Raw genomic sequence first — 19,211 nt, forward strand, 5'->3', positions numbered from 1 at the left:
CTCAACGGTATGGGCCGTTGGTCATCATATGTCTATGAACGCTACCTTTTGCCCGATGCTCAAGCCATCCTCAGTGTTCAATGGCCATGAGTACCCCATATCTGCTAGCCCATTTATCTATTACGTATATTAACTGTTGGTTTCACTTAATATTAATATAGTGATTTTTTAAGTGGTAGTAATTAATGTAATACTAATACCCATCTTTCATATTTAATAACGGAGGATTGGAGAGAACGTGATGAAGACGATGATGGTGATATGAAGAAGAAGAGAGGAGGGACATCAGTGTTCAATAGAGACTGAGAGAGAGGAGAGGAGGGACAAACTGAGTGTCAGAAAGAGATAAATCAACTGTATGATAAAGTGTTCTGGTCAGAAGCTGCCAGAGCTGCAGCTCCTCCTTTCCTCCTCTCACTGTCTGATGGAGGTTGATGACGGAGCAGAACTCTGCTTTCCACAACTCCTCAACACCTCCTGCAGGAAGCCGACACTTCCTCAGTCTGAAGCTGTATTTCTGCACACTCTTGTGTTCTCCATTTCTCTGCTCACTGTGGCTCTCAACCTGCTTGTCATCATCTCAGTCTCCCACTTCAGGCAGATCAATTTCCCAGCAGAGTTTTAGAAATACAAGTTCTTCAAACTTTTAAATTTACGTTATCCACAATTTTCCACTATATGTTATGATACTTTTCTCTTTCCCTCCAGGCAGCTCCACACACCACCAACATCCTCCTCCTCTCTCTGGCTGTCTCAGACTTTCTCGTGGCCCTCCTGCTGATGCCGGTAGAAATCCTTAGAAAAACATCCTGCTGGTTTCTTGGTGACCTTGTGTGTTCTCTGTTTGTCTGTGTATCATACACTATTCCCTCTACCTCTGTAGGAAACATGGTGCTCATCTCACTCGACCGGTATGTTGCTATTTGTCACCCTCTGCATTATACCACCAGAATTACTGAGAGAAGAGTTAAACTCTGTGTTTTTCTGTGTTGGTTCTGTTCTGTTTTCTACAGCAGTCTCTTTATAAACGATGACCTGACTCAACCAGGCAGGTATAATTCCTGCTACGGAGAGTGTGTTGTTGTAATTGACCATATCGCAGAAGCAGTTGACCTTGCTTTGACCTTTATTGTTCCAGTTTCTCTCATTGTAGTTCTGTATATGAGAGTGTTTGTAGTGGCTGTGTCTCAGGCTCGTGCCATGCGCTCTCACATTACAGCTGTCACACTCCAACGTTCAGTGACTCTAACAGCGAAGAAATCTGAGCTGAAAGCAGCCAGGACTCTTGGGGTTCTTGTAGTTGTGTTTCTAATATGTTTCTGCCCATATTACTGTGTGTCTCTTGCAGGGGGCAGCTTAATTAATACATCGTCTGTAAACTTTGTGATATATCTGTGTTATTTTAACTCATGTCTAAACCCTGTGATTTATACCATGTTCTACCCCTGGTTTAGAAAATCAGTTAAAGTCACTGTTACTCTTCAGATTCTGCAGCCTGGCTCCTGTGAGGCCAACATACTGTAGAGAGGCTGTGGTGTGACTGAAATAAGATCTGCTCTATAATGTTTTCAATGAATTTAAAATGAAAATATTTCTTCTCTCTCTTTAACAAGTATATACACAGTATATTTATGTTTTAGCCTGTGACCACTGACCACTTGTGACCACACTGAATAATGAATGAATAATCTGAATAATTAGATCATAATATCATCTATATCATGAGAACCATTCACTTTTTCTCTGTTCAGTTCATTTACTTTCATCCAGTAAGCTGTGAAATGACAAACATGATGCACATATTAAGTCAGTTCTCTCAGGAAACCTTTTTCTTTGTGACAGTAAACATTGCAGAGCAACACAACAACAGCACTTCTACTGTTATTTACATTGTGGCTGATGTAACAACACTCTCACATGCTTTACAGGTATCAAATTCCACCAGCTTGACTGTGTGTTTATTAAACTGAAATGAACTGAATTAAATAAGCATGATGAAATCATTTTGGGACACATTATTTTGATGCGATTTATTCAAGTTCACATAATGATTTAGTCTGTAAAATGCTGAGTATAGAAAGTTAAATAATACTTTACAATATACACTGTATATTGCATTTAACACTACAACTGCCAGGGTTCGTTGTATACCTATAATCGCCATAGCAGGTAAATTTTACCGCAATAAAAATGCCGTGATTTTTGTGATTATTTCTGCTACATGTTGCTCCAACACACTTTGGGAAACATTTAGCACATTGGCTGTGCATTTGCTATATACACCATCCCATATTTCAGGCATTTACATAATGTTTATTCTATTTTATTCATTGTCTTCACCGTGCAGGTCGTTTGCCTGCGCTGCGCACATGCGGCGGCTCTTTTGATGTCATCCACACGCCGCTGTTATAGATGTTATAGCCTAGTTATATTCTAAACACAGCTCGAATTTAAATGCAGCAAACAATTTACAAAAAAGACTGACTGTTGTACTGTTTTATAGTAAGTAATAATAGCCTCATAATGTGCTAGTTCTTACTGTTCTGCTTGTTTTTTCAGACTCCATCTGGCATTCAGAGAGTAACATATAGCTAAAAAGTCCACATAAAAGTAAAAATTATTATTATCAATTCCAAAATTCATAGTAGATTTTTACCCAACGGAAAAATGTATAGGCCTAATGATCACGTTTACTAAAAAATACACAGTACTGGAAAAGTTATAGCCGGTCAAAAAGCACACGAGGAAGCCGCACGCTCAAGGGACCGCAGAACACACATCTATCAGATGGAAAGTTAGTTTTGATGTAGTCTACACAAAACCTATGAGCAGCGGCTTTTATGCATGTTTACTTCATTCAAGTGGATCGCTGTCAGATGCAGAATCAACCCAGGACACATCGCTCAGCCCCCACCGTCACACTCTCCTTCACTCACTGCGCTGAGCAAGTTTAACGCCTGTAGTGGGAAAGGCGTTGCCAATAGCAACATAGAATGTTTATCTAAATGCGTGACATGAACTGCACTAAAATGACTGTATTCTCTATAGGGGTAAATTTTGCCCGCTGGCGCTTATAGGTATAAATGTCATTTTTTGGCTTTATATTGACATTTTTTAACAATAAGGGGTGCTACATAACACACTTTTAGGAAAATTCAGAGACTGGGGGGCTTGAATATTATATTGAAACAAAGATACATACAATCAAAAAACAGCCATGGGTAAATTTGACCTGTTGGCGGTTCTAGTGTTAATCCATCAATTGAAACATAATTTAGAAACACAATGTAATTGTATTTATTTTAAAAACCACATAACCATATAATTCTGTGAAAAACAATGAAAATAATAACTTAAGACTGTGAGCTGGTAACAACCATAAACTGGTACCAACACTGCCACAGGTTCCAACCTCCACCATACAGCACTGGGAGGTTAGAACATTACCAAGGTTGATTGGTTGATTGGTGACCCTAAAATTGTCCTTAGGTGTGACTGTGAGCGTGACTGGTTGTATGTCTATGTGTGGCCCTGCGATGGATTGGCGACCCGTCCAGGGTGTACCCCACCTTTGGCCCAATGTCAGCTGCGATTGGCTCCCACCGCGACCCGCAAGTTGGGGGTTTCTTAATATATGGTCAGGTTTGGCTATAAGCTGAATATCAAAGATATTCTAGAGATATTAATAAAATTATTAATATTTAAAATTATTAATTATAATTAATAAATACGGCACCACCCTGGAATCAGGGACCAATAACCAAATATGAGCCAAGTATGGTCAGTCTAAAAGAAGGTATGTCTACCTATAGAAGGCAAACAGAGAAGGGTGAATCTGTACACTGGCCGTGGTAACCAACTCTTACTAATACATTATAAACAAATAATCACAGGCAACGACTTCTTAAAATTATAAAAGGCTTTAATCAACTCAAGCATAGATCAATGATCAATAACTTTAGCAAGTAAATCACTATTAACTATTCTAAGCAAAATGAAATGAAGCTAATAAACAAATCATACGAAAACATACAACTATCTAGCACGCGTGTCTGTGTGTGTGTGTGTGTATGTGTGTGTGTGTGTGTGTGTGTGTGTGTGTGTGTGTGTGTGTGTGAGTGAGAGACAAAGGAGGGGGAGAGACTAAGAGAGGGGGATGGATCTGACCACCCACAGAATCGGGCAATCACTCTCCCCTGAACTAAAAAATTGGAGACCTCTGATGCTAGCCTGCTGTGGGTCACAGGTGTGGTTAGCTTCAGAGATCACGTGGTGTGTGCATGTGGGGTTAGTAAGCAGAAGGAGGAGAGAAAGGCACAGAGAAACTATATACACTAAACCAGTCTATCCTACAGCCACCAGCAGTGAATGATTCATTCAGCAGCGGTTGCTGGCTTTTGATTGGATAGAATGTGCTATTGCATCTGTTCTCAGAAAGAAGCCAACACCAAAATCCTTATTACTGTTGAAAACACTCAGCTACAACTTTATCAATGAGAGGAACGGTAGTGAACTTGTGTTCAGCAACCGTGTTCCTTGGTTTGATAAAAATACTGATACGTTTTCATGCATTAATAGGAACAAAGCAGTTGCGGCCCCGCGGGTGGTAACGGACACAAACAACGTGCGTAGTGTGAGAAATACATTATAAGTTGCTGATTTTTTGAATTTCACTGTAACTAACTTGTGAGAAATTAGCATTAGTTTCTAATCAAAGGCTGATTTACAATAAACGTCTTGTGGCATTTAGGTGAGAGTTTTAACATAGACCAATCATTAGACAGAGAAACATCTCTGATGCCTTATACATCTGCATTTCCTTTCTCAGCTTAGGAAGAGTTTTTGAGTGTATGCTAATACTCTGCCATTTGTTTTCCTTCAGTAAGGCAGTCCGCCTCGCAAAACGAGAGAGGAACCCGCCTGACTGCAGTGATTTGCGAGGATAATGTGTTGTTTTGGGTTTAGTGGGGCATCCAGGGTCTCTAGCAGTTATTGTGTAATGTCCATCATGTCTTTCCGGACTTGTAAGACCTCCATTGAGTCATGCACTAATGTGGGTTACGTCCCTCAGTTTAGCATGGTTGCTCACAAATGGCTGCTTTGGTGCTATGTTATGCCCAGATGGTCTGTTAGGGGTTTCACCCACTGCTAGCTCTTCCAGCAACTCTGAGTTGTGCCTTGATGGAGGATGCCATGTGACGTAGCTTGCTTCTGACAATGCTTCCTCAGGTAATGCGGCGTGGATGGATGCCTGGGTCTGTGACACATTAAGTTTAGCTTGTGCCTCTACATATTCCTTAGTGTGTGTTGCAACTTCATTTAGCAAAACTTCTGGAGAGGCGAACTGGACTTGATGGAGCCTTCTAGTTCTAACTCAGCTGCTTCTAATGCCTCAGCTTGGGCAATGGCTGCGGCTGCCTCTCTTTGGAGTGCAAGTGTGCTTAGTTCAGCTTCCAGCTTTGCTTTCCCCAATTGTAACTCTGCTTCCTTCGCTGCTCTTTGTACCTTGAGTTTCGCTTCTTTCTCAGCAAATGCTGCTCGTGCCGTTGCTGCCTCTGCTTTAGCAAGCACGCTTATTGCTGTACTAGATGTCGAAGAGTGAGAGCTCTTTGATTTTCGTGTGCTCACAGATGCATTGTCAGTCTTTGCTAGTTCCATTTTTTCTTGACTTGCTTTCCTACTTGCTTCTCAAGATGCTGAAACTCCAGCTGAATTACACTTTTTCACTGTACTGTCCTCGCTGAGGTGTGGCAACTCCAACAAGACAGTGGGCTAAACTCTCTTATATTCAAGAACGTGAAGAATGCCTGAATTCTTGCAGATTTATTTTCACTCTTCACATTGTACTGAATCCACATTGATAAGCAAAAGGGAGACTGAGAGTGAAACTAGAAGAATAACAATACAAAAATACTGCAATTAGTTAGCCACCTAGTTTCATGAACATTACTTTAAACTAACTATCTTGTAATGCTAACTTTTCCTTGTGCTACAATTATCATCCATAGTCTTTAACAATGTCACATTGTTTTTAGCCTTATAACTTTGTTTTTACAAAATGAAAATCAACATACTAATCAGTTGACTCAGTTAGAACAAAGATGAAATACATACATGCGATGCTTCTGCTGAGGAATCAACAGGTAAGATGTCCTTTCTCTGGTGTAATGAACGTCTGCATTGTTAACCAGTCTGCCGTTTCTACATACTTAGACCGTGGTAACTGTTGATTTTCCTTCCTACTTCCTGTTTCAGCCGAATTTACGGATGTCAAAATAAAAGCATATGAAACTTAAGTTGTACCAAGCTAAATGCATGAAAATTAAACTTAAATGCCTGAAGGGCAGAACACTTCCATTTATGGAAAGTTTGGGGTGGAAAGTTTGCCGAAGATGCGTTGTTCACGTGTACACATTTTCATGCAGAATGGCGACGCCGCTGCATGCTGACAAGCTGGGTGGACAGCATTCTGAGATGAGGCTACTCTCTGCAGTTCTGCTGCATACCACCAGTTTTCCAGCACATAATGGAAGCCAGTCTATCCTCTCAAGAGGAAGTGGACTTCCTGGCCGCCGAGATCCAGCAACTTCTGCTGAAGCAGGCTGTCTTAGAGCATCTCTGCACAGGCGAAGACAGCGACTGGTGTCGTGTCTCTGCACCTCAGTAGGACTTGCTGCTTGTGTTGGTGGCTCTAATATCTGCACCTTATTAGTCCTCATTGAAAATACTATCTCTTGAACAGCCCTGGGCCTTGCTCTCACCTCTGCTAAGAAGGTGAGTGAGCTGTGTGCCTGTCAGTTCACCCCAGCTGCATGCTGGTTCTTGGTGTCCACAGTGCAGCCGGATTGAGACAACACACCTCCTTTGTTCTTAAGAACATAAGGATTCGATGCACTGGTCAGCTGTAGCTGCAGTCAGTAAAACCCTGTCCAAGAAGAGCCTGGTCAGCTGACTTTTGTGAGTGAATCTCACAAGCCTGTACACGGGCGTTTCAGTGAGAAGTCAGGGCAGTGCAGGTGTTAATGGTCAGGCCAAGCCCCTATTGGTCCAGCGACCTTCTCAGGGGTGTCCCACCTTTCGGTTACTAGGTGATGTGGTTGCCCGGGGCTGTGGTCGGCCTGAGGCCGACCGGGTTGTCGTGGCTTGTCGTGGCTAGGGCGGAGAGTCATCGGGCTCCACCCACTGTACCCATAGAGTCCAGTAGAGCCTGTGTGAGATAGAACGAAGGTTACGATATGGTAACCCTAGTTCTATAAGCACAGGCGGAGCCGCTCTGATGCCGTCTGCTGAAGAGGCAGTCAGATGCTGAGGCAGTAGGGAAACTGCTATTTATACATCACGTCGTATCGGTAGCGACGTCCTATTGGTCCTATTGGATAATCATTTCAGTTGCAGTTTGTGCTTATAGAACTAGGGTTACCATATCGTAACCTTCATTTCAAACATTATGTTCCACTCAGGAGGGAAAATATCTGGGTGTGTATGAGATGATAAATATATTATTATACTCTGTGATAAACTCATTTCAGTGTCTAGCATACACAATTGTAAACAAAAACGAGTGCACCATAATGCAAGTGCCATATGGCTGAGAGAGTTTCTCCAGAGTTAGTTTTTGTTTGATAAGATCTGAACATATTACAATATGGGAAGATTAGAGTGATTGTGTGAATGATAAAACCCATTGCAAGTAAAAGCAAATCTGTTCAGTGAGTCTGAGTCAGTAGAAAAACATGGGGAACAAATCGGGGCAAAAACTTAATACTTTGCATGACACTCTTTCAGGTCTAGCTAAAGTAATGGTAAAAAAAATGGGTTGTTGATGTTTCACTTTGGCATGATGTAACTGAAGGCATTTTTTCTATCCTAGGTACAGATTGTTTAGGGAGATGTAGAATTATGTTGACAGAGAAAGCAAAGAAAATAGGAAAGAAAAAGACTGATTGGCAAGCTTTTGAGAAATGGGAAAAAGAAGCACATTTGAGAGAAGCAAAATCAGTGGCAGGGTTAAGGGTAAAACAACAGATAAGGAAGGCAGTTTTAAATGATGAGAAGTAAGAGATACACAAAAAGCCAGATCAGATGTTGCCACCTCCATACGTTGTCTCCAAGCCACTAATCCTTTTATCATTAGAGACACATATGGCAAGTACTGCCCTTTTGACTGAGAAACCCCAGGAAAGAACTGACAGACGGGGGAGGGAACACGCATTGTGCCATGGCCTGAGGACTGTTTCCCCATTTTACACACCAGTAGCTGGGACAAAATGGGAAAAAGACAAAATTAACTGTCCCAAGAAGTTTTTGGTTCCTGGCTAAGGTGAAACGGTAAAGGAAGAGACGCAGACCTACTGCTGACAGTGACACCTCCAAATCCCCAGCCCAGACCGACAGGAGGGCAGGAACACGCCCACAGGGACTCAGAACTGTTTGTAGAAGAACTACCTAAGACAAAGACTGATGGTCAGAAATGGGTCACACCACTGGAACAGTCGAATGATAATGGAGAACGCGGCAGCAGAGGGAAGAAAAGCTGGAGAACACACCACAGACACAACAACACAAATCGACACAGAATAAAGTGCAACAGATGTGGAGGTTATGGGCACATATCACACCTGTATCCCACACGTGAGTTCAGCCAACAAGAAGAACATAGTCCAGACGAATCCTGGTCACACCAATCACCTGGAGTCTCACTGTCCAGTCTCCAGGGTTTACAGTCAGCAAAAGACATAGAATGTAGCGGAGGCAGGTCAGAGCAGTGAGCAGCCTATTAGTGCACCACTGATGAGAGTGATAAGCCAGTATTTACATAAAGACCCTAGTCTGATTTCAGGAGCAGAAGGCTCATTGATCAAATCTAAAGTGCTCCATAATGCTCCAAGAACATATATTTTTCATTCCTGACACATTTTGAAACAGCCATCAAACCTATTTACATATAGCTGTAAGGCAGCTGCCTGTATAAGCCCCTAGGTGTCCCTGTCGCGCTGTCGATTCCTCAGTACGTCCAGCAGTTTGTGCAGTTTGTACCTTGCAGGACACTGTAGTTTTAAATTACGTTGCGGCAGGGCCACCATGTTTCTTTATGTTTATGTTCCGTGCCCTGTAAGGTAAGCAGTGTTAGTAGCAATCTGAATAATCTTTAAATATCAGCACTAAAACCACTCATCCATTTAAATTGTGCGTTGATACTGCTTGTTTACATTCTAAACTACATTGCGGCATGAGTTTGAGTGATTATTATGTGTGTTTAATGCCGTTTGTGAGACTTGGCAAATGCTGCTAGCCTACAGTTAACTCGGCATGTGTTTCTTGCGGTTGGTGACTCTTTGGTAACCTGACAAGTGTGCCGTAAACCATTAGGTGATTTAATCTGAGTAAAATAAATGTACGATGGGGCATTTGCTGTTTTCTGTACCTTGCATTTAGAGTTTGTGTTTTATATTAAGCTCTTTTTAGGGATGTATTTCATTTTACTGTACATTAACCTTTATTTAATTTCTCTTTATTTTTGGTTCTAGAATAGTACGAGGGTAAGAGATTAATTTATTTTTGCAAGAAGATAAATGCTCGATATGTTTATGTTCCGTGCCCTGTAAGGTATTGGCTGTGTACCAGAGAGAGAGAGGATTGTTGCAGTGGAAAAGTAAAGAGCAGTGAAAGTCTCAACCACAATCCCGAATCCAGCGTATGGTGCCTCCTTCCCTCCAAATGACACCACACAACACCTAGCAAAACACAACGCAGAGTCCAGTGGAGGCCTTACATACATTTATTTTTAAGAAAAGAAAATGCCAGTTGTGAAATGTTCTTCTGATACCATGCTACTCCTCTATTCTACCTGTAGAGACAAGGGGGGTGGTATATTTTTTCTGAGGTCTAAGGGAATAAATAAATGACCTTTTGTGGTAAAGCAAATGTCATGGGGTCTAACAGCCAATGATGATTTTCTGTGATTGATTCAGCAAAATGCACGTTTTAGCATTCCTGTTTTCATCCTGACTGAAGATTGTTTTATGTTTCCACATTTGGCAATGGGTTGTGGTTCCAATTTTATATTTGTCTGTTTCTCCCAAATCAAATTGACTGTTACAAGGGTTTTTCAAATGATAAGATGGGGTTTATTCCAAAAGTGTTGCGTTTTTAATGTGGATCACAAATCGGGTACAGTAAATTGTGGTAATTTTTGGCGGCTGTGGCTCAGGAGGTAGAGCGGGTTGGGCGTTAATCGGAAGGTCGGCGGTTCAATCCTGGCTCCCCCTGGTTGCGTGTCGAAGTGTCCTTGGGCAAGATACTGAACCCGGAATTGCCCCTGGCGGCTATTCCGCTAGTGTATGAGTGAGTGTGAATGTTAGTTTCCGTTTGAGCACTTAGGCTCAGTGTGTGAATGCAGATGTAGTGTAAAAGCGCTTTGAGTGGTCGAAAAGACTAGAAAGGCGCTATACAAGTACAGAGCATTTACATTTAAATCCAGGACCACAATACTAAATTCTGGTGGCTCTAGCAGGCTAGTGCCATTCATGGATTATAATTTTTCGTTTTGTGGAGATCTCCACCCCAGACATGGGGAAACAGCTGGCCATTGACTGATTTGATTTTTTGATTTTGAACTGGGCAGACACATTTTTCACTGACTTAAAAGCATTTTGACTGACCTTTTGACTGACTTTAATGACTTGAAGCAGGATTCTGTCCAGCTCTTTTTCTTTTTTGTTTCAGACTGCTTGACTCAGCTAAATATTTGTATCTTCCTAACTTTAACTCTGTTTTTCGTTTTGTAGATGGAGTCGGTGGTGCAGCTATGTGACTTGATTTAGCATGTGTTTCTGTGTTTTCTTTGTCACCTCTAGGAACAAGACAGCACATCCAGTATGCATTAAATGGTCTTTTATCTTCTACAGGTCCTGCACAGTGCCCACAAAGGTTTTCAAGCCAATCTATTGTTTGCATTCTTTTCTCACCTGCCTTCTACTTCTGTATGCAAATGATGGGCCCATACAGGTTTATAAGGACTCAGTGATGCTGCCCTGCTTTATCCAAACTGCAGATGCTTTCTACTGTATTTTTGTCCCTTTAAAGATGTCTCCTAGCTTTGATACATGGTTCTTAACCATGTATCAAAACAAGGAACAAGACACATTGATACATGGTTCTTAACCATGTATCAAAAGGAGGGAGGGGAAATATTATAAATATTATGGTGCGCACCAAGGTTTTTTGGGGGGTTTCTAATTCTTTCTGAGTGGTGTGTTGAAAATTTTGTGTTGAAAATTGTTGAAACTAATTTTGCATTCTACTAATGACCACTCACACATAAGCATTAGAGTCCTTATAGGAATGAGTAACAATTTTCTTCTAAAGGTTTATTGTCTCCTAAGAGTCTAGAGCAACAGTTTTTTTTTATCCACAACATCCAGACAGGCAGAGAAAGCAGTGAGACCATCACCAGGCATTCAAGATCACCTCAGGTGATACGGACAACTTCAATTGGAAGTCCCCTCCCAGAAGAGTTGAGAGAAACATGTGAACCCGTACATCCCAACACGAGACAACCTGAGAGATGGAGATGGATGGAAAAATTCTGCTGCAAGACAACGGCTGTAGTGTTCACCATCGTCCTGGTCAGCACGTTTTAGAGTACTTCAACTCTGGTCACTAGCCCAGCAAGACGTTTTCCTACAAATCTAGGAGCTCTCAACAAACAAACTCCAATAGTACTTCTAACCACAACACCCACACAGATTACAGACACGGACTGTTTCACACAAGGAAGGAAAAAATAACCAGTGAAGATGCAGGAAGAGGATGCAGAGGGGAGATGACATTGGCGCAGGAGGAACAGGACAGAAGAAGAGGGATTCATAATAACTACAAATAAACCATGTAATCAAAGAGAAGACAATGACTATGTTTCTGGAGTATTCCTGTTTTTGAATTACATGAATTACAAAGATGATCTGTTGGTATATTTGTTTTAGTTCTTTCTTTATTTTTTCAGCAAATGCTATTCATGTTTTTAATTCTTGTTTCTTTTTTTTTCTTTCTAATGTTATTTTTGTGGTTTTGTATGCAGGTTTTATTATGCATATTGCATCATTTTAGTTACTGTTTTCTTTCCAACAAATGGGTAAATGACCAATTCTAGCCCCCAGGGTATTATGACCATGCCATGCATGTAGGCTATTTTAACTCCTGTAATTAGTGTTTTCCTGAGATCATTCTACATTTTTTTAAACTTGCCCAACACATGTAGGTCAGCCTTATTGTACAGATGATATAGGTTTTTACAAATCTAGTCCTTCATATTTTTTTATATTTTTTCTTTTTTCTTTGTGTTTCTAATTCATTGTTTGAACTATTCATCAAACATTAAATGTTCTCATTTCTCAATTTTTGTATTACTACTAAGACAGTTTTACAGTGAATCCTACCATTTTGTTTTCTCAAAAATATTTTATTGACACTTTGTGTCAAAAGGAGGGAATGTGAGAAATACATAATAATTTTTTAGAATTTCAGTGTAACTAACTTGTAAGAAACATCTCTGATGCTTTATACATTTTTTGCCTTTTATTTGTCTTCTTCTGCAGGAAGAAAACATTCTCTTCTGTAACAGTTTCTTTAGGGATCCGTCCAGCAAGTGAGGTCTGTATTCAGGACAAAGAAAGTTCAGCGCTGAGAAAGTTGTCTCCTATCACCGCTCAAGCAGCTGTGGAAATACAGGGTTTGATTTACCTCCTTAAAATCCCGTGAAGAACTGGGAATGGCAACAAGGGTTTGGAGGTGTTCGGTTTTATACCTCCGTTGACAAAATGTACTTCCTGGGATTACTCTGCCCCCTGAAAGATTCAGTCAATACAAACCTTTGGTTTGGTTATAAAAGTTAAGAGTTCACAGGTGGGTGTGTATTAACTGACCAGGGCAACATGCAAGCGCAGCCAATAGTGGCTCTGCTTTTAGGTCAGAGTCACCATTTCGTGCCTAGGTGTGAAACGGGCTTTGGCGCCTGTTTTACAGTCCTTTGTCTGAGATAACTCTAAACTCAGGCTTTTGGGACTCCAACAGGTCGAGGACGTCGCAAGGCCCATTCTTTGTTCTCTAGCTTGTCCACTGTCTACAGACTTGCATGACAGGCTCCTCAGTGACCTGAAGGCCCATTTTTGTTATCATGCATACATACATGGAAGTGCCATTGAAGTTTGCCAGTGTGGTCATTTTTGGGTCTTTGCTGTTGATTTCTGCCTCCGGCTTTCCACATAGGTGTGTAGGAGGGCATGGATATCCCAGAACAAAGCCATACTGCCAAACATAACTTACTGAAAGCAAATATTAGTTTCTTTGATGAAAGTTGTCCTGACTGAATTGCTCTATATCAAACAGAAGTCCAGTAACACGGCTACTGAACACAAGTTCGCTGCTGGGTTCCTGTGTGATAAAGGGACAATTATTGTGTCGTGCCGTGGCAATTAGGATCTTATGGACCATTGCTTTGTATTCCTTTTCCACCTTTCTCTTCATTTATCAACCTTTACACACACACACACACATATATGCCATATGCGGAATTGAAACATACACATCTGCAACCCATAAACAGTGTGGTAGCCTAAATCAGTTGTGTTTCATGACTTCTTAGAGAGGACGGGTAGAGTGCGTCCTTCATTTTGTTTCCTACCCTTTTGTTTAAACCTTACAGGCCTGATCGCCACTTTGGTGCAGACCACATGGCCCCCCTCTATTACCCCTTCACACACATACACAATCACACACACACACCTGCACCACATTTTTGCTAATTGTTGGATGCTTTGATTGCGAGTGGTTCATTGGCTGAAGTTATTTATTTTTGATCAGTGCGACAGTTAAATAAACCTTATTGTACCTTTAAAGGGCAGTCACCTATTGTTATTTGAGTATGTGTTGTAAAACAGCTGGTTGTGACGATCAGTGCTCAGATTTACCCTTCACTGTCAACATTGTTAATGTAAGATTTAATGTAATGTAAGTGTTTAAATACTGGCATTTCTAAGTGAATAAAACCCTTTTTGAGACAGTTTTCACACATATAGTTATCCTATCCAATGATGGTGCCCCTTGAATATTCATCTTTAGTTAACATTTTAGTGGTCTTAATAACTTTATTAATATTTACCACCAATCTTTGATTTTTGATAATAACCAAGCTACCCTAGTAGATTGTCAACAAAAGGGGATTCAAACACAGATAGGATTGAAGAGAAAGCAATGAAGATGATGATGGTGTGATATGAAGAAGAAGAGAGGAGGGACATCAGTGTCCAACAGAGACTGAGAGCAAGAGGAGAGGAGGGACAAACTGAATGTCAGAAAGAGATAAATCAACTGTATGATAAAGCGTTCTGGTCAGAAGCTGCCAGAGCTGCAGCTCCTCTTTTCCTCCTCTCACTGTCTGATGGAGGTTGATGACGGAGCAGAGCTCTGCTTTCCACAACTCCTCAACACCTCCTGCAGGAAGCCAACACTTCCTTGGTCCGAAGCTGTATTTTTGTCCTCCATCTCTCTGCTCACTGTGACTCTCAACCTGCTTGTCATCATCTCAGTCTCCCACTTCAGGCAGAGATCAATTTCTCAGCAGAGGCTTCACTTATGAAGTTTTAGATATGATAAATGTACTTTAGGCTAGTATTGTTTCTATTTATTGACAAATCTTGGATACTGTATGTAAATTATGCTTTCCTCTTTCCCTCCAGGCAGCTCCACACACCCACAAACATTCTCCTCCTCTCTCTGGCTGTCTCAGACTTTCTCGTGGGCCTCCTGCTGATGCCGGGAGATTTCCTCCGAAAAACAGTCTGCTGGTTTCTTAGTGACCTCATGTGTTCTCTGTATATTTATGTATCGTACATTATTCCCTTTGCCTCAATAGGAGACATGGTGCTCATATCAGTTGACCGATATGTTGCTATTTGTGACCCTCTGCATTATACCACCAGAATCACTGAGAAAAGAGTTAAACTCTGTGTTTGTCTGTGTTGGTTCTGTTCTGTTTTCTACAGCAGTTTCTTTGTAAAGGATGACCTGACTCAACCAGGCAGGTATAATTCCTGCTACGGAGAGTGTGTGGTTGTTGTTGACCCCATTGCTGAAGCAGTTAACCTTGTTTTGACCTTTATAGTTCCAGTCATTGTCATCATCGTTCTTTATATGAGAGTGTTTGTAGTGGCTGTGTCTCAGGCTCGTGCCATGCGCTCTCACATTACAGCTGTCACACTCCAACGTTCAGAGACTCTAACAGCAAAGAAATCTGAGCTGAAAGCAGCCAGGACTCTTGGGGTTCTTGTAGTTGTGTTCCTAATTTGTTTATTCCCATATTATGGTGTGACTCTTGCAGGGGACAGCTTAATTAATATCTCATCTGTAAACTTTGTGATATATCTGTGTTATTTAAACTCTTGTCTAAACCCTGTGATTTATGCCATGTTCTACCCCTGGTTTAGAAAATCGGTTAAACTCATTGTTACTCTTCAGATTCTGCAGCCTGGCGCCTGTGAAGCTAAAATATAGTAGAGAGACTGTGGTGTGATTGAAATAAGATCGGCTCTACAGTGTTTTCAATGAATTCAAAATCCAAAAGTGGAAGTGAAATTTATTTCTTCTCTGTCTTTAAAAAGCTTATACACAGTATATTTATGTATTAACCAGTTGGTAGAAAACTAAACCATTTTTGTACCTAACCCCTATAACCCCCAAATATGACAGAGGATGTGGGTCTAGTCTGTGCGAGGAGAAATTGGAACAGCATTCATGTACAAAATGACTGTTACCTGCAACATGTACATTTTAGATCCACTTGACAATTATCAATACTTTGTGCTACAGACACTTTTCATTTTGAATAAAAAGTGTTACAAATATCTATAAACTCAAATGAATATACACAAATTTGTATATGACATTTTATAATTTAGATCAATAACTAACCACTTCTGAATAAAGAATGAATAATCTGAATAATTAGATCATAATATCATCTATATCATGAGCACCATGCACTTTTTCTCTATTCAGTTCATCTACTTTCATCCAGTAAGCTGTGAATTGACAAACATGATGCACATATTAAGTTATTTCTCTCAGGAAACCTTTTTCCGTTGTGACAGTAAACATTGCAGAGCAACACAACAACAGTACTTCTACTGTTATTTACATTGTGGCTGATGTAACAACACTCTCACATGCTTTACAGGTATCAAATTCCACCAGCTTGACTGCGTGGTTATTAAACTGAAATGAACGGAATTAAATAAGCATGTTGAAATCATTTTGCGACACATTATTTTGATGCACACCAATAAGGTAGACCCAACAGAACAACACAAAACTAAACATAAATTTAGAAATACAATGGGCCTCAAGTTTTTCTTAGATTTGTTCTTAAGAAAGTACCTAAGAAATGTCTACGTTTGATTTATGACAGCAATTTGTTCGCAGCTGTGTTCTTAGAATGATCCATATTCTTCAACTTGTTCTCACTCCCAACTTGTCACATATGGACACATGGTCAAGACCTGTCGACACACTAGGGATCCCCATAGCATCATAGTTCAACTCAATGGGGAAAGCCCTGTAGCATCACTTTTGATCGGTAAAGGTAGGTATGTGATATTTAATAAAAAGGACAGAGTATGGTGGTGGTTGGGGTGGATGGAGGATTTTCAATGAAAAACTTTAAAAAGCAGTTTAAAAATGTAAGTATAGCTGCAAGAAGTAAGCAACAATCGAGCTATCATATTATGTAGAGAAAGCAGTGGATATAACGCTAAATAAACAACAATGCATGGAATGAAATTACTCATGAGAATGGGGAGTAATTAATTACTCTTGAACTTTGACCCCAAGTAGTCTAGACCTAGGAGTGTATTTATTTTAAAAACCATATAACCATATACTTCTGTTATAATTCTGAATAATGAAAATAATAACTTAAAGTATGAGTGAAATGGTAAATATTTTAATTTAAATAGGATGGAAGAATGTCAGCTTTCAATTGGACTTCTCTTGAGTGAGCGTAGATTATGCTAACTAATCCCAACCCATACAACGTGTGTATGTGGGCCCCACATGGGTCAAAAATGTGTTAGACATGAGCAAACATGGTAAATCCCATATAGGCTGATTACATGGGTCTGAGGTAGTTCACACATAGTTAATCATTAAATAGGTTCAGAATGGGGAAATACACATGGCAAACCCACTTGGAAAAACCATATGGGTAAGACATGGGCAAACACAGGCAAGGTTGGTCAGCAATGGGAAAGAGGATATATAGGATCAGGGTGGGTGATGGGTCAAGACCGCATAGTGGTCAACTGCATTGGTTACATATGGGCAAACACAGGTCAAACTCAGTAGCTTTTTGTGTGGTACCAAGCAGGCGGTTTCAGTGTGGTAAATGCATATGGGGCCTATTTAGGCAAACCATGTGGGTAAGACATGGGCAAGTACATACAAAACATAGGTGAGTGGGTATATGGGTAATGGGAAATGAGTACATAGGCTCAGTATGGGCAACACAAATGGGGCCCCATTTGTGTTATCAAAATGGGTTAGACATGTGCAAAGCCTACCACGGACCCAAAGGCTAATTACATGGGTCTGAGGTAGTACACAAACAGGTAATCAACATATGGGTTCAGAATAGGAAAAATCAGTGTATGGGAAATACACATGGGGCCAACCTGGCCAACCCATCTGGGTAAGATATGGGCAAACACAGAGAAAACATATGTGGGTTGTGTAGGCTCTGAATGGGCAACATAAAGATGGCCCATTCTGGTAAAGAATATAAGACTCTCAACCTTTATAAACTGTAAAAAAAGTAATAAAACTGTCAACTGCAACGTGTACTCTATCTAATATGGTATGTTTTTTTAAATCTTTTTTTATAATAATGTTATGTTCATGATTTATAAATCCTAATTCTGGTCAGTTTTAAAAATATTTTTTATTGATTTATTTAAAGTCATATTACTTTTTCCTGATTCTTTGTATACCATTGTGTTGAGTAATTGTGTGCACTGTTTGTGTACTTGAATGTTTTCAATAAAGATTGGAGACAAAAAAATGAGTTAAGGAGAGGGACATGCATATTGCGACATCCACAGACTTTGCGGTCTTTCTCATCCTTTGTTCACCGAGAGCCCAGAGCAAGTGAGCTGCCAGCAGAAGACAATCAAACAAACCTCTACTGCGGTGAGTACATATGCCAGTTTAATTGTTTTTGATTAGTTATTTTAATAAACCGTCTTATGCAATGAAAGTATTAGGTTTTTTTTTTATAAAGAAGCTACAACACTGGGAATGCTAACTTTAGCCAATTTGCTAATTTAAATATAGCTAACATTAGCTAGTACAAATCAGCATGACATACTGATACACTGTTGTTGTTCAGACAGTCTTAACTGTTACCCGAAATCAAATGCAGTAGTTGAAGTTTAACCGTAAAACATCTGTCGATCTTTTTTAAATTTCTTTATTTTTGGTTGAAGGACAAAACGTTTTTGCAGTGAAGTTCAGCAGCTGCTCTGATGCCGCTTTTTTGCTGCATGCGTTTTTCTTTTTCTTTAATGAGGATTAGTCATACAGTCTATGGGATTAGTTAAATATTTGGTAATTTTCAATCAAACAAGGTGTTTAATCAAGGACATACATAGCTAACACTCATTTTTAGAATGGTTAACCTTACAGCACATTCGGGTTTAACGTTAGACAAAAGCAGCCTTTTGCAGCATTTAATGAGGCTCCTTTCAGAAAGTTACTGGGACTGTAACGTTAAGGTTATTTAACATTGTGTGAAAGTGGTTTCCCCTGTCATGCCATGTTGTTTAACGCTGTGTCCTACAATAATCCTGGCCTTATAGTTTACTGAAGTTAACTTTATAACATTACCCTTTTTACACCAAAATGTGCGAGTGACATTTATGTGCATTTGTGCATGATTGACTTCTTTCCGATTGCCAGTAGCTTGGACGTTTTGGCCTTTCAGTAGGAAAAAAAAGAGAAAAGATTGGCCTTTCATTTTTTTTCAGGCGTGTCACATTTGACGTCACGACCACAACGGGGGAAAAGCAGCAGCATGCAACATGGAGGCCACCTCCGCTGCTGCAACCTGTCCAATCGGATATTAACCTTGCATCACTCCCGATCGGAGCTGATGAATACCCGTT

The 19,211-nt window shown here is 40.3% G+C and overlaps 1 protein-coding gene and 1 pseudogene across 1 annotated transcript; both read left to right on the plus strand.

Annotated features, from left to right (window-relative positions):
• Window positions 1-210: 210 nt before the first annotated feature.
• On the plus strand, window positions 211-1,581 carry LOC119903711 (annotated as a pseudogene).
• A 12,856-nt stretch (window positions 1,582-14,437) lies between these two features.
• Window positions 14,438-15,549, plus strand: LOC119904384 (trace amine-associated receptor 13c-like). The gene is made up of 2 exons (XM_038721011.1): window positions 14,438-14,598; window positions 14,736-15,549. The coding sequence occupies exons 1-2, from the start codon at window positions 14,438-14,440 to the stop codon at window positions 15,547-15,549; spliced, it is 975 nt and encodes a 324-aa protein (XP_038576939.1).
• Window positions 15,550-19,211: the final 3,662 nt, after the last annotated feature.

This window comes from Micropterus salmoides, unplaced genomic scaffold, assembly GCF_014851395.1.
Source record: "Micropterus salmoides isolate LMB-PRFRI ecotype aquatic unplaced genomic scaffold, ASM1485139v1 Ms_hic_scaffold_15, whole genome shotgun sequence".
NCBI classification, from domain to species: Eukaryota; Metazoa; Chordata; class Actinopteri; order Centrarchiformes; family Centrarchidae; genus Micropterus; species Micropterus salmoides.